Source organism: Bactrocera tryoni, unplaced genomic scaffold (assembly GCF_016617805.1).
Source record: "Bactrocera tryoni isolate S06 unplaced genomic scaffold, CSIRO_BtryS06_freeze2 scaffold_25, whole genome shotgun sequence".
In the NCBI taxonomy this organism is placed as follows: domain Eukaryota; kingdom Metazoa; phylum Arthropoda; class Insecta; order Diptera; family Tephritidae; genus Bactrocera; species Bactrocera tryoni.
The window spans coordinates 19077102-19094600 of NW_024395977.1; the positions used below are offsets into that span (position 1 = coordinate 19077102).

At 39.3% G+C, this 17499-nt stretch overlaps 1 protein-coding gene across 1 annotated transcript; it reads left to right on the forward strand.

Moving 5' to 3' along the window:
* Positions 1-3893: 3893 nt before the first annotated feature.
* Positions 3894-5027, forward strand: LOC120780780. The gene has a single exon (XM_040113033.1). It carries the CDS (start codon positions 3894-3896, stop codon positions 5025-5027), a length of 1134 nt encoding a protein of 377 aa, XP_039968967.1.
* Positions 5028-17499: the final 12472 nt, after the last annotated feature.

Here is a 17499-nt window from a genome sequence, read left to right on the forward strand (position 1 = left end):
AGTGCAGTGACACAAACAAAAAACAACAATCAAACCAAAAGAGCCTAGTGTGTTGAAATTAAATAAAGTGTAGCGGCTCTCAAAATAAGTGCATACACATAAAAAATATGTACATATAAAACACATATAATTCAAAAGAGTGCAGAAAAATAAAAACATATTTTCCAAGGAAGATATTTAAATTTCGTGCCAAAAACACAAATGGTTTAAAAATTGGAACCGTAAACCGAACGCGAAAACCAAACACAAAATAGAAATAAAAACAAATTAAACGGGCGCGAATTTAAAACAAACTAGAATAAACAAAAAACAAACACACTAAAACCAGGTACAGTCAACAGGAAGCGGAGGATAAGGAATTAGCGTCAAAGGCCTGAATACCCGCAGATACACTCGCACAGAAGTATATTATCCCCTCAAAAACTCTTGATGAAGGATAGAGTGAGTCGTATCGTTTGCTTTTCATTTACAGTGGACCAATAAAGTTTACATACACCTAGTTATTTGTTATAAAATGAATAAATTTTGTGGTTTTTTTCTATCCATTTCAAAAGATGTATATTTAACATTAAATTTAGCATATCAAAATATTTTTTTTTACACAAATAAAAAAATTAATGCTTAAGCTAAAATTAATTTATATCAAAAAAGTTTACGTACACTAATGATTATTTATATAAATCAAAAGTAATTACAATAGTTTTAGCTGTTTTTGGCCTACATTTTGTTGCTATTGTCCAAAGATATCGATGTATGCTCCTGTATTTGGTTCGAATAGATCACGAAAAGTGTGGAGAATGATCTATGAGGAATCGCAAGAAAAAATGCATTGCCAACGGTAAAGCACTGTGGGGGGAATGTTATGGTTTGGGGGTATATGATACCATCTGAGGTTGGACATTTGGTCTTTATTAGTAAAAAAAATTAATGAACATATGTATCTGAACATTTTATGAAAAAAATTTTAATTTTAAGTGTGCTTAAATCGGCTGTAATAGCGGCCACTTCTATTTACAACAAGTTAACGACCCAAAACACTCGGCTTATCTTGTACGTGCAGGGTTGTTATGGAATTTAAAATAACTCTATAGGTCCCGCAATCACCACACATTAATCCTATTCAAAATATCTGGAACTTTTCGGAAAATCGTATCCGAAAATATCGAATTTCATCAAAATAAAGCCAAAAAGCTGAATCACGGACTTAGTGGGTCAAAATATCCGAAAATAATAATAGAAATTGAGTGGGAGCATACATGGATGTATAGGGACAACAATAGCACCAAAATGTGGGCAAAAAACTGCTAAAACTATTGTAATTACTTCTGATTTATGTAAATAATCATTAGTGTACGTAAACTTTTTTAATATAAATTATGCCCATTTTTAGCTTTAGCATTAATTTGTTTTATTTGTGTAAAAAAACATATTTTGATATGCTAAATTTAATGTTAAATATGCATCTTTTGAAATGGATAGAAAAAAAACACAAAATGTATTCATTTTATAACAAATAAACGAGTCGGAATTTAATAGAACTAGGTGTATGAAAACTTTATTGGTCCACTGTATTTCATGATGCATTTATGTATGCTAAAGATTGCAGTGTTTTTGCACAAAAACTGTAATAATAATTAAAAAAGAAAAAACAAAACGGTTTAAAAATTTATAGTACCGAACTGTTTTAAGTTATGACTTTATTTTGCGATTTTGGCGGACATATAATTAGTAAATAAAAGTCCCCTGCCTTCTATATTCACCTATGTGTTTTAAAACACATCTATTTAAAATTCATAAAGATTAATACAAATTTAAGTATTTATTTGTAATACTTTTCGACAATTCCCCTTATGCTTAATTAAGCAACAGGCAGGAGTGAGTCTAAAAAAGTAATCTAAGGCAAAACGAAAATATAACACAACAAGTAAGGAAGGGCTAAGTTCGGGTGTCACCGAACATTTTATACTCTCGCATGATAAAGTGATAATCGAGATTTCATTATACGTCATTTATATATTTTTCAAATACCGTATTTTTGTAAAGTTTTATTCCGCTATCATCATTGGTTCCTAATGTATACATATATTATACAGAGAAGGCATCAGATAGAATTCGAAATAGCGTTATATTGGAAGAAGGCGCGGTTGTGAACCGATTTCACCCATATTTCGTACGTGTCATCAGGGTGTTAAGAAAATATTATATACCGAATTTCATTGAAATCTGTCTGGTAGTTCCTGAGATATGGTTTTTGGTCCATAAGTGGGCGAGGCCACGCCCATTTTCAATTTTTAAAAAAAGCCTGGGTGCAGCTTTCTTCTGCCATTTCTTCCGTAAAATTTAGTGTTTCTGACGTTTTTTGTTAGTCGGTTAACGGACTTTTAGTGATTTTCAACATAACCTTTGTATGGGAGGTGGGCGTGGTTATTATCCGATTTCTTCCATTTTTGAACTGTATATAGAAATGCCTGAAGAAAACGACTTTGTAGAGTTTGGTTGACATAGCTATAGTAGTTTATGAGATATGTACAAAAAACTTAGTAGGGGGCGGGGCCACGCCCACTTTTCCAAAAAAACTGCGTCCAAATATGCCCCTCCCTAATGCGATCCTTTTTGCCAAATTTCACTTTAATATCTTTATTTATGGCTTAGTTATGACACTTTATAGGTTTTCGGTTTCCGCCATTTTGTGGGCGTGGCAGTGGGCCGATTTTTCCCATCTTCGAACTTAACCTTCTTATGGAGACAAGGAATACGTGTACCAAGTTTCATCATGATATCTCAATTTTTACTCAAGTTACAGCTTGCACGGACGGACGGACGGACAGACAGACGGACAGACATCCGGATTTCGACTCTACTCGTCACCCTGATCACTTTGGTATACATAACCCTATCTCTGACTCTTTTAGTTTTAGTACTTGCAAACAACCGTTATGTGAACAAAACTATAATACTCTCCTTAGCAACATTGTTGCGAGAGTATAAAAAGATAACAAATAAATTAATCAGACATAAATTTATATATACACACATGCATACATACATGTATATGCATGTTGTTTTACAACAATAATATTCATACCAAAACCAATTTACAAACCTACATAAATAAGTACATAAGTTCATAAAACAAAAAAAAACTGGCAAGTTAACAATTCCGTTTCGCACTCTTCTTCTATACCAAAAATATAGAAGCGTACCTTATGCTTACATACGGCATAGAATCTGCCACTTTATATATACCCTACTAAACTATTAAATTTTAAACAATTTATCAAAAAAAACAATAAAGGCAAAATTTTCTAATAACTAAGCGGTGCTAAATTTATTTTTAATTAAAACATAAACATACAAAAAGTTCGAATAAACAAAAATTATTAATTCGAAAAACATTCAAATATACGTATTTATATTCTTTTTCGCGCCTATCTGGCATCATCTTTCTACACATATGTTTGAAGCTTCCTGGGCAGCACTTATGTGCTTGCTGTCAAACCAGCTTCTGTTGTATCTCTCTCTTCAATAAAGGAATTCGACCGCATAACACACTTTTCATTTCAATCCGCGTTTATATAATTCATCTTCCGCGAACGCTATTAAACTTCAACATATTTTGGTCCTTCGGGGCAGATATCATCGCATATTAATGATATTGCGAAAATTCGCTATTATTTTCAATATTTTTCCGCATTTTTAATATTAATGATGTCTTCGGCTAAAATTCGCGACTCCGCGCTAAATGCTATCTAACACTATCTAGCAAAGTGGATGCCCTGTCGGTAGGCACTGAGGTAATAACTACTTACATCCAATTGTTGGAGGAGCAATGGGTTCGGTTTTGCGTGGCACAACAAGAGGTGGAACTCACATGTGGTGACGAGAACGTTCCCATGGAGGAGCAGGCACGCATACAAGATGAGGAGTGGTACAACACCGCCAAAGCTAACTTGAAACGCCTGTGCGCAACTCAAAGGCAGCAGACATTGCAAACTACCGTTCCTGATTCAATTGCTCCTGTACCGCTTCCAAAGCTACAGTTGGCGTCATTTAGTGGTGATCCCACTCAATGGCTTCCTTTTCATGATGCTTTTTGCTCACTTATTCATACGAATGTTAATTTGTCGGACGGACAAAAATTACACTATTTACGAAACTGTTTGAATGGGGAAGCATTCGATTTGGTGAGTAGCTTAGCAGTATATAATAGCAAATACACTGAAGCTTGGGACTTATTGACCGCGAGGTACAAGGTCATGCGTGTCATGGTGGACAGCCACATCAAAGCATTCATGGCAATTGGGAGGGCAGCCAAGGATACAGCTAAGGGAATAAAGGAAGTACTAAATTCTATACTTCAACACGTTGGTGCACTACGTGCACTCGAACGACCAGTCGAATTCTGGGATGACTGGCTTGTTAACCTAACCGTTTCAAAGTTAGCACATGAAACCCGTAAGCAATGGGAGTTATCGCTCGTCATGGATGATCTACCATCCTTCTCCGTTCTTCGAGAATTTCTTGAAAACCGCTCACGCTCACTGGAGATGGTACCATTACTCAACACTACCGCAAAGACAACAACAACAACAAAGAATGTTTTCCATACGGCATTTACAGAGCCAGAAGTAAATATCGCTACATCAGCCGCTACAAAGGGGCCGCATTGTTCTTTTTGCAATGGTGATCATAAAATCTACGTTTGCTCACAGTTCAGCCAACTCGACTCCAAGGGTAAACTAACTGCTACTACGAGGTTAGGTACGTGTATAAATTGTCTCAGCAAAGGGCATAGCCTCGCTAACTGTCATAGCATATCGTCGTGTCGCATATGCCAACGACATCATCACATCTTACTTCACGAAAACTTTACCAATCAACCGGCAAAGCTTAATACTCTTTCAAATGAACAACGTTTAAATGTAACTGCACACTACGCCGACGCTGATCGCGTCATACTATTAGCAACCGCCGAAATTATGGCACAAGATTATACCGGGTTGGCAACCCGCTCGCGCACTTCTTGACAACGGCTCGCATGCCTCATTCGTCACCGAGGCGTGTGTCCAACGCCTTCACCTTCCCAGAACGCTGTCATCCGTTCACGTCACTGGGATTGGGTCACTACAAGGAGGCCGTGCAAAGGGAGTTACATTCTCCATATCAACGCGAACGCTTGATACTAAATTTCAAGTAAGTACGCTCATCTTACCGAAAATTATTAACGATCTTCCAACCTCCACTTTACCGACGACTTCTTGGCCGCATCTTACGGATTTGCCACTAGGCGACCGCAATTATTCCCAGCCCGGACCAATAGACATTTTAATTGGAATGGATAAAATGGACAAATTTCTACTACACGGACTCCGTAAGGGTGAACGGGGCACACCAATGGCATTCCAACCTTCATTTAACTCAACTCATCCACAAGTTTTGGGAACTCGAAGAACTACCCGCCCGCAAATTCTTTCCACCTGAAGAATCTATGTGTGAGAACTATACAACGATACGACCGAGCGTGTATCGGATGGTCGCTTCATCGTGCGTTTACCTTTGAAGAAAAACGTATTGATAGGTGAATCGCGAGAAGCAGCTATTCGAGCATTACTCCGCATGGAAAGAAGATTTGCAGCTACCGAACAACTTCGTAAAGAGTATACTGTATTTATGGATGAACTCACCTCTATGGGACACATGGAACCAGCTGAGACGACAACAGATAAACTCTACTATATGCCACATCATGCGGTGGTAAAGACCACAAGTCAAACAACGAAACTTCGAGTAGTTTTCAACGCATTTATGAAGTCAACCTCTGGGAATTCTTTAAACGGCCCTCATGTTAGGCCCAGAGCTACAACAAGATCTATTTTCTATTTTGGTTCGCTTTCACACTCACCGTTTCGGAATCATAGCCGATATCGAAAAGATGTACCGCCAAGTTTATGTCGCTAAAGAGGACACAGATTATCAACGCATAGTTTGGCGTTCGAATCCAGCAGATCCAGTTCGTGATTATCGTCTTTTAAGGGTCACTTATGGAGTCGCCTCAGCATCACATCATGCTGTTAAGTCAACTCGCTTTATTTCAAAAAAACGTCTCCCACGCCCTCTCTGAAAGTGGGTTCGAACTACGCAAATGGGGAACTAATTCTCAAATGCTTAGAGATATGATATCACACGCATTTAAACAAATTTCGCATCTCTTAGCCGATGAAGACCAAATGCGCACTCTTGGTACCATATGGCATACAAACAACGATTGGCTTTCTATAGCAGTGAGTTTTAACGACCTGCCTCCTAAACTTACAAAGCTCCGACTCAGGTAAGGTATTCGATCCACTGGGTTTGATCGCGCCTGTACAATACGCTCTAAGATTTGGTTACATAAACTTTAGCGCTCAAATGTGGATTGGGAGGAACCAATTCCTTCAGAAATTGCGAGGGACTGGTTGGCACAGTTGGTTGGTAGCGAAAAGAAGAAACGACTGGCGCGCTGTTGTTAACTCGGCTATAATCGCGTAAGCGGTGTCTACGCCAATTAAGAAGAAGAAGAAGGTTGGCACATCGTCGTGAAATACCGCAACTATCAGCGCTAAAACTAAGCCGCTGGTTAGGAACTAGCAAAACTTCTGACTCTCAGTTTTTCCTTATTTTTATCACTTACACTTTATTGTCGCACACAATTTGCGGACGGTACGATTAAGGTTGTACTAGTAGCAGCGAAAACAAGAATAACACCTCTGAAAACTATTTCGTTACCACGACTCGAGCTTTGTGCAGCTCATTTGGGAGCAAAGCTAGTGAAGCAAGTTCAATCAAATCTGAACCACACCTTCTCAAAATTATACGCATGGACGGGCTCAATGATTACCTTAGCGTGGTTACAAGGCAGCCCTAGTCGTTAGTCAGTATTCGGGGCCAATCGCGTCGCTGCAGTACAAGATGTTCTACCAGCAACGCACTGGAGGCACTTTGTGTCAGAGCACAATCCCGCTGATTACGCTTCAAGTGGCATATTACCATCGCAGCTTCTCACACATCAACTTTGGTGGCATGGTCCGCAATGGCTACATGAGAACAACAGTAGCTGGCCGATTTCTGCAGAATCACACACTACAGATCTCGAGCTAAAATCCAGCAAGGCTGTAACATTGCTGACGCTAACTACCGACGATTGAGATTTTTTGACGAAGTATCATTCATTCAGCAAACTTAAACGCATCACCGCTTATTTATTACGCTTCATCAATAACGCAAGGGCTAACGCCGGGATACGGAAGTCCGGCAGCTTGTCCTGCGCTGAAATTCAAAACGCTGAAACAGCATTAGTAAAGTATACTCAATTTATTGTTTTTAAAAAGGAAATTTCTAATTGCAGAGAAAATAAGCCAATACATCCACGAAGCAGTCTAGAAAAGATTGTAGTCTTGCAATCTTTTCTAGACGCAAATGGTATCCTACGAGTAGGAGGCTGCATCAAAAACGCACCGCTTTCGGATTATGTTAAGCATCCTATAATAGTCTAACAAAATCTACAAAGGCATATAGTACATATCGTCATCTGAAATGCAAAATAACGTATCATCAAAAAATTCAAAATTGATTTTTTTACTGATTACGATTCACCACATCATATTACATACATATGTGTCGCAAATTTTAAGATTCTGCGATCAAAAATACCCAAGCTATAATAAATATTCAAAAAAACGTATCATCAAGTGCTTTATTTCGTTAAACAAAATAACGTATCATCACTCAAGTATGTAAATATAACAGTGTTTTTTTTATATCGAAGTTAGCCTTCATTTATTGTTTATGCTTATTTTTAGTGATTAAGTTCACTGTGCTTTGGTTAGTTTAGGCTACATCGTTGATCGAACGTGGACTACTATATACATATATGTAGTCCTTTGTGAGGCCATAGAAAAGAAGAACTCCTGTGTTCGAACTTATAAATTAACAAAACGCTTCCCGCCAGGTGGGATGTCTGAAGGTATGCGCCCCCAAGTGATTAAGTCCTGACCTCCCTAACGCAAGACAGCCAAGAAGGAAGTGTTGAATTATTTCCACCTAATCGTCTTCCATACAGCTTCTGCAGATGGCGTCTGGTAGGATTCCCAGCCTTACTGCGTGGAAGCCAATAGGGCAATGGCGTGTTTCAAGCCCCAAAACTAGGGAAAGGCTGCCTTACTGAGGACAAAGAAATCACTAGATCTCATGCGAACGATCTTGGGACAAAAGACTCTTTCAACAGCGTTTGTAAAAATTGTGGCCCAGCAGTAATAGAATAGGATACGGGAGCACAGATCCGCTCCCATTCTACCGATAGCGATTCTAGGGGACCTCTTCTTGCTAGCTCATGTTTCCTGCGATTCCGCTGTGGTTTGGCACTCATATCATTCTTATCACAAAGGCACTCAATGCTATTGATAGCGAGGTTAGGTCTTCGATCAGCTCTGAATTCTCTCATTCTTAATGAGTTAAAGGATGGAATCGTTGCTCTGCTATCTGAGTCGATGGTCACTCCTCTGAAGGAAGCTGCACTCCGGAGTAGTAAATCTACTGCTACCTTAATGGCTCCAATCTCGGCCTGGAAGACACTGCAATACTTAGGAAGTTGGAGAAACTGGATTTGATAGAGAGCTCCTGACAGTAGACCCCTCCACTTTTGTCCCATCCGTGAAGAAGCTCCCTGTCCCTTTTCTCTAACGGCTTCTTCCCACCCACAACTCCTTCGGTATATGAGTAGAGAAGGAGCCGCCAGAGTTCGGTTCAGCGACTCCATGCTCCAAGTGATCAGACCCGTGCTTTTTTAGGAATTCAGCAGCCTATTCTTTTGCAAAATTTAAGAATAACTAAGAAGAAATGGCAACATCTGCAGGACCTAAAAGCTTTAATTCCAGCAGACTGTTATTACTTGTATGATAATATACATTTTGAATAATTAGTTTTTCACTAAATAATAATTAAACATTATCCTCATTTTTTAGCTCGAAATATTTAAATTTTTTCTGGTTCTTATGTACATATTAATAATAAAAATAACATGAAATATGAAAAACTTGCAACTGTTTTTATTTAAAATTAAAAAAAAGTATTGATATTAAAATTTTTAATTTTTATACAAATTTGGATTGATCATACGTTATTTTGTTTCAGAAATGAAATTTCAAAATAACGTAAGACACCTACTATAAAATTTGCTTAATTTTTTTATTATTTTTTTTCTAAAATATACTTATAGGTTCATGTTAATTCAGATTTGAAAATTTTGTTTCAATATCTCAAGTGGTTTTCTTTTTATACGGTTTTTTGCTTCTCCTGTAAGCCTACGAAAAGTGATGTTACGTTATTTTGCATTTAAGGTGACAATATGCTCATTTATTTGCATGAGTACTAGTGCAATGCATCTCGAAATTGCTGGAGACCTTTCTTCAATTGCTTTCATCGCTGCTTTCAAACGTTTTACTAACCGGAGAGGGTACTGTCAGCACATTTACTCTGACAACGGCACTAACTTCGTGGGTGCTGAAAAGGAATTACGATTAGCCTATGAACGCTGCATTCGCGATGAAAGAGTGTCACCATATTTCGCAAACGCCCAAATATTTTGGCATTTCAATCCTCCAAACGCCCCTCACATGGGTGGCTTCTGGGAGGCTGGTATAAAACGTATCAAATATCATCTTAAGCGGGAGTTAGATACTTCGCTTCTAACTTACGAAGAATTTGCAACAGTACTGACTGAAGTTGAAGCCTGTGTAAACTCGCGTCCTATTTGCTTTATTCCTACAAATGTAAATGACTTTGAAGTCCTCACTCCTGGACACTTCATAATTGGTGAACCGCTAAAGGGACTTCCCGACCTTGACGTTGAGGTCTTCAAGGGAACTATATTTCAACGTTGGAAAATAATTGTGTCAATTAGACAGCATTTCTGGAATCGATGGCGAGACGAGTATCTTGTAAGTCTTCAACGTCGTTCGAAATGGATACGTTCAACGCCGAATTTGCAGAAAGATGATATCGTTATCATACATGAAGGCAACGCGCCCCCAACTAAATGGAAGCTTTGCCGTGTTATTGGCACTTCCCCAGGGACGGATGGTCAAGTTCGGGTTGTAAATTTGAAGACATCCGAAGGAGAGCTGTTAAGGCCCGTGATCAAGCTATCGCTACTACCAACAAAGGGGGACATATTTTCTATATCATATTCTTAGATTTTAATTAAAATTGTACTTTTTTGAACTGTTGTTCAAGGCGGCCGGTATGTCGCGCCTATATGTCATCATCTTTCTAAACATATGTTTGAAGCTTCCTGGGCAGCACTTATGTGCTTGCTGTCAAACCAACTTCCGTTTTATCTCCCTCTTCAATAAAGGAATTCGACCGCATAGCACGCTTTTCATTTTAATCAGCTTTATATAATTCATCTTCCGCGAACGCTATTAAACTTCAACAATACTTGTACTAAAACATTTACACACATAATCTAAGTCCACATTAGCAATTAACCGGCATACCCCTTGTTCTTTGGCAAACAAAAACAATTAGGATTGCTCTCTAACGAGCTCTCAATTGCTTAATAGTCCTGAAAGACGACAGCACTAATATGCATCAGTGGGCTTAATTTACATTTACTTGCGCATTTGACCCATGTTAATGCAAGTTTGTAATGCAAAAGAATTTCGTGCATTTAGCTGAATTTACCAAATTTGAGTAGGCAACACTGCCCAAAAATGGCTAGTTTCTGCTATTCTTTGATAGATGTCGCTTGAAATCTGCCGCCTTTTTTGTGTTTACAGCTTCAGAGTTAAACAGTTTTTATATTGCTAATTAAATTATGTGCAAGTATATTAACAAAAACAAATTTCAATATTTTTAGATGGCAGAAGATAAACAACGCACAGTTTGCTATCCATTTTTTCAATATTCTTAACTTTTTCGCACACTTTTATTTCACTTTTTTTTAATTTGATGTCCGAATATTTTAATATATAAAAAACTCGGTTGATTAGTAATTAAAAATTCAAAATAAAATATAAATAAAAATAATACCATTGCAAAAAACATACAAAACGAATTAAAGATCGGTATTGTGAGGACTTCTCTAAAGGCATAACTTCTCGATCAAATAATGGCCGGTACGTCGTACGAGCTAACTAGAGCCAAAATCACCCAATATCCGTACCCCACATAAAGATAGAAAAAACAAGGTCAGATTCCCTCTGAAAACCTCATATAAAAACACAAATATATGTTCGTAACTTTTCAACTCCGCAGGATGGCTTTCGCCAATAATGATACACTTAAACATAAAATATAACAAAAATGTCTCAAAAAGTAAAAAAAACAAGTAAGGAAGGGCTAAGTTCGGATGTCACCGAACATTTTATACTCTCGCACGATAAAGTGATAATCGAGATTTCATTATTAGTCATTTACATATTTTTCAAATACCGTATTTGTGTAAAGTTTTATTCCGCTATTATCATTGGTTCCTAATGTACATACATATATTATACAGAGAAGGTATCAGATGGAATTCAAAATAGCGTTATATTGGAAGAAGGCGTGGTTGTGAACCGATTTCACCCATATTTCGTACATGTCATCAAGGTGTTAAGAAAAAATTATATACCGAATTTCATTGAAATCGGTATAGTAGTTCCCGAGATATGGTTTTTGGTCCATAAGTGGGCGACGCCACACCCATTTTCGATTTTTAAAAAAAGCCTGAGTGCAGCTTCCTTCTACCATTTCTTCCGTAAAATTTAGTGTTTCTGACGTTTTTTGCTAGTCGGTTAACGCACTTTTAGTGATTTTCAACATAACCTTTGTATGGGAGGTGGGCGTGGTTATTATCCGATTTCTTCCATTTTTGAACTGTATATGGAAATGGCTGAAGGAAACTATTGTATAGAGTTTGGTAGACATAGCTCTAGTAGTTTCCGAGTTTTGTACAAAAAACTTAGTAGTGGGCGGGGTCACGCCCACTTTTCCAAAAAAATTACGTCCAAATATGCCCTCCTTAATGTAATCCTTTCTGCCAAATTTCACTCTAATATCTTTATTTATGGCTTAGTTATGACACTTTATAGGTTTTCGGTTTCCGCCATTTTGTGGGCGTGGCAGTTGGCCGATTCTGCCCATCTTCGAACTTAACCTTCTTATGGAGCCAAGAAATACGTGTACCAAGTTTCATCATGATACTCAAGTTACAGCTTGCACGGACGGACGGACGGACAGACGGACGGACGGACAGACAGACATCCGGATTTCAACTCTACTCGTCACCCTGATCACTATGGTATATATAACCCTATATCTGACTCTTTTAGTTTTAGGAATTACAAACAACCGTTATGTGAAAAAAACTATAATACTCTCCTTAGCAACATTGTTGCGAGAGTATAAAAAGAAATCGACACTTTTCATACAATATTACACCACAGAGGCTTGAATTTTCAAATAAATAAAATTTCAAAAGCAAGTTAAGGGATCACCACTTACATCACTTACAAAAAGGTAAAGGTCGCTCTTATCCCATCTATCCAAGCGCTCCTCATATGGGTGGGTTATGGGAATCAGCTACACAAAGCATTTATAAAGAATTATCTACTCCACGAATCGAAACCGTTCTCTATTCACGGCACCTCCCTCGCAAGATCCCTCTAATTTCATAGTCCTAATCGAGGGCTAAGGAGTACCCATTCTGGCCCTATATGAGGCACACGTGGAGATACTATCCTACATAAGCCGATTTATTTGGCGATAATCCAGAAAAAGCAAGTAATAAATAGTAGTCAGCATAATAATTATCAAAGAAACAACCGCTTTATATTATAACTACGAAAAGCAGGTACAAACTCTCGTAAATGCGCAATATATGGTTTCTTATCGTATGAACGTAAAATCAAATACATTCTAAAATATGTTTAAAACCAAAGCCATTTTCAGCATTTATTCTGACGCCTCGGGTATTCTACTAACAGTACGCCGATATACATTCCATCGCATATACATACACAATACTAGGCAAAATATTCACCTAGGGGGCCCAGGATGTTTAAATGAGTTAAGAACACACCCACTTTATCCCGAAAAACTGGCGCACCCAATAAGACCGCTTAATTCACCACAGCTGATGACAATACATCACATCACAATCAAGAACATCACCACACCCAGCAAGCGGTCACCACATGAAGACATCCCATGCCGCTAAACCAACAAAAAGGATTTGGACAATTCGTCACACACTCATCGCTGATACACATTCGTTTTTGACTTTCGATCCCACATTGCGTCGCGTCGACACCAATTTTCGCATCTATACATCGATCGACAACAATTCTGCGCGCTGACTTTTTCGCACATCAACCTTCGCATACGAAATTTGACAATTAAGTAATGAGACTAATTTTATTGCCGCGCTTGTGGTAAACCTGTGGCCTTGAAATTCGCTTTCGCTTCTTCCGGCATCCCTCCCCTCTCCATTGATATACGTACCATTGCTCTAGCTTGTTTAGTTCCCTGCTGCGTCAAGTTGAGTAGACGTGTGTTTGTAGTGCTCGTCACGAAAATGGAAAAAAGAAATCAAGAGCAACGCATCGCGATAAAATTTTGCGCCAGATTGGGCGAAACTGCTTCGGAAACGTACGCTAAAATTGTAAGAGTGTATGATGATAGTGCTCTTAGTCGTGCCCAGGACCCGGAAACCAAACGCCAAAGCTCACAATGGTTGTCTCCGCTCGCCCCCCCTTCCCGAAAAAAGTTCGCATGAGCAAGTCGGAGGTGAAAACGATGATTATTGCCTTTTTTGATAGCCGTGGAATCGTTCACAAAGAATTCGTTCCACCGGGGAAAACCGTGAATCAAGTCGACTATTGCCAAGTACTCGAAACATTGCGAAAACGAGTCAACAGGGTGCGCCAAAGACATCGCTAACTGGATCCTTCATCACGACAACGCGCCGTGCCACACCGCCCTCAGCGTCTCCCAGTATTTGGCCTCTAAAGGGATCGCCATGTTGCAACAGCCGCCTTATTCGCCCGACATGTCACCTTGTCGCTTTTTTTTGTTTCCTAAAACAAAATGGGTGGTCAAAGGAACCCATTTTGAGTCGATTACGGACATCCAAGCGGCCGTGACGAGGGTACTCGCGGACATCCCAGTCGCAGCGTTCCAGAAATGTTACGAAGCATGGAAAACGCGCTGGAATCGCTGTATAGCTGCCGAAGGGGACTACTTTGAAGGGGATGGCAGAGTTGCAGAATATTTTTCAAATATACGGTTTTTATGGAATCAGTCTCATTACTTAATTGTCATACCTCGTATACATATAAAATTCGCTAATATCCTGATTCGCGAAAACTCGATCGCCTCCACCATTAAATCATCTACGTCATTGGAGTCTCGCCGATATTTAGTTAATTAACTTTATAAAATATTTGGTAACTGTGTAAATATCAATTTATTGTTATAAATAAAATTGTTACCAAAAGAAAACAAAATGTATACAGGCATCTTCTTTTTAACTAAAGCATGGCGTGTGCTCTCAATAAAAGGTGTATTTATTTAATCAATGGCTTTCGCCAATTATGATACAAGCGAAAATTCTGATTCAAGAATTATCTCTACACGGAACAGGCTGAGACGAACAAGTGAAACCTCTTCGCTTAGAAAAGTGGTCCCGACTTGAACTCTGTGGCGCTCTGCTCGCTTGTGGAAAACATATATTTCTAATCGAACCTCTCAAATACTTGACCTAGCAGGAGCAGCAAAATGGTGAGACGTAGCCAGTGCCCACAATCCTGCTGATCTAGGTACAAGAGGGTGCAAACCCCTGGATCTTACCACCACCACGCTCTGGTGGAATGGCCCTCGATGGTTAACCGAGTCCACAGATTATTGGCCACAATCGGCAATGCGCAACATAATCGCCCCAGAAAGTCGAAAAATCGACACCTATCAAACAATAGTGGATGATAATAAGATCCTTGAACGATTTTCATCGTTCCCCCGAAGCCCCAGAGAAGTCGCATATATGCTCAAGTTCATAGAGCAACTTAAACTTAAATTTAAAGGTGTAACTTACACCCATTGCGATACATTGACGCACCAGGACTTACAAAAAGCAAAGGTCGCGCTTATCGCATCAACCCAAACGCGCTACTTCAGTCGCGACACATCATTACTCAGAGAGTCAAAGCCGATAGATAATAAGAATCTAAACCCATTTTTAGACACGAAAGGTCTGCTTCGTGCCAATGGTCGGCTCGCTAATTCAAGTCAGACCTACAACGAACGCCACCCCATCATAATACCTGAGAAATCTCCTTTTGCCAAATTATTCCTGACTTACATTCATATATTAATGTTGCACGCCGAACATCGCCTTATATTATATTCCCCGTCTTAAGCCCCAGATCAAAAAATGCATTTTCATGTGCAAGATCTGCACTATGCATAAGCAAAAAATGCGAACGCAGATTATGGCAGCACATCCACCTGAACGCTGCAATTTCGCTCTGCCTTTCACGACCACAGGTGTCGATTTTGCTGGGCCTTTTCAAATAAAGGCGTCCATGCTAAGATCTCCCACTCTCATGAAAGGCTATGTGGCTGTCTTTGTATGTTTCACGACAAAGGCAGTATATCTTGAGCTGTGTATTACTCTGACGACGGATGCTTTTCTCGCGGCATTTACTCGCTTCGTCGCTCGACGTGGCTTCCCATCCAAAATCATGAGCGATAATGGCAAAACATTCATAGGAACCCAACGAGCCACAGAAGAACAGTTTGTGGATTTCTTAAAACGAGTGTCCCCTGATATCGTACAAAAGTACGCCCCTCAAAGTATCAATTGGCAATTTATGACTCCAAGCGCTCCTCATATGGGTGGTTTATGGGAATCAGCTGTAAAGAGCTTCAAATCTCATTTCAAGAAGCTAGCCAACAGCTATAAATTTAATTATAAAATATATGGGAAAGAATTAAAATTCTCCATCTTAATTTCAGTAGCCGATAGAATGAAGACTATATAAAGGACCTCCACAAGAGGGACCTATGGCAAAGTACAGAAAATGCGCCCAAAGTTGGAGATTGTGTCCTGATTCATAACGATTGTCTGCCACCTACTGAATGGCGGCTGGGCCGCATAGAGAAGCTTTATCCAGGCTTCGACGGTCATATTCGCGTAGTCGATCTCTGTACGCAATCAGGAAAGCTAAAAAAACCGCTCGTCAAACTATGCTTCTTACCGACCACCGATAACCGCGAAACGAAAACCGATAAACCGCTAAAACAAACCGAATGTAAAAACAAATAAGCAAAATTTATATAAATATATATACATATACGGCTGTCAATGTGCCACGCCAAGCGGCTTCCCCAGTTGCAACGTCCCGAACAACCACACCAACGGCGCCTCGGAGTGGAACGGTAGCATTGCCGTCAACACCCACGCTAGTAGCAGAGCCACAGGGATGGGACAACAGCACGACGCCAGCAACAGAGACCGCGTCCGCGCCGCACCTCAAGCCTCTGCAGTGTTGTAGCCACGCTTCAGCAACTGCAGCGAATTCTAGGCTGAAATATTCGCATAGGGGGCCGGGATGGCTAAATGAGCCTTAGTCGCCTGCCCCAAACCTTATCTACACACATCGCTAACACGCTACACTCACCACATTCAGCTCGACATCACCACACCGCAGTCCACATCAATACAACCCACATGTGAGAGCATCTCCCACCCACACAATCACATACACACCACACTCGATTACACGGAGCTGGATGCCAGCCAACAAAAGGGATCGTCCCCGCTGCACAGCAGTTCAGTTTGAATTTACTACTATCGAGCCCGTACATCGCCAATTTCGATCGCCGTCCTGCTACGCATCCTTTTAGTGATCCAGACAGTTGCGTGTCATCATTTACTCTTGTGAACCCTTTCTCCTATTCTAATCCGAGTGATTAAAACAGTGGCGGGCCAGCATTCAAGCATGTGAACTTTTTTTTTTATTTATTTTTATATATTCTAATCCGATTGGTTAAAATATTTGCGTGTCAGAATAAAGCTGGTGAACTATATTCTGCACTAACCCGATGTACATATACATATATATTCTTAATTAATGGATAAAGCATTTGTCGTGTTTAAGCTTTTTTTGAAATAAATTCCAAAACAAAGAATACTATAATTCCAAGCGTTTCGACTCCCAAACAGGGTGAAAGTTTCAAAGCAAGTGGTAAGTGCAAGGGTGTATTATTCACCATTAATATTTCTCAAGTTGACCCAATCGGTGGTAGACCTCTGCGTAAAACAGTGTCCTGTATGAACTACTATTGCTACCGTAAAATGACAAGACATAACAATTTTAACACTTTAACGTAGATATAAAATGTAATAAACCAACTTAGTAGATCAATATGCAAAAGTTTAATACGAGAGATTGGTCTACATCCGTAATAATCAAACTAAAT

Excerpts from the sequence above, each read along its gene's own strand:
- LOC120780780 (XM_040113033.1), top strand. The coding sequence starts at position 3,894 with ATGGAGGAGCAGGCACGCATACAAGATGAGGAGTGGTACAACACCGCC.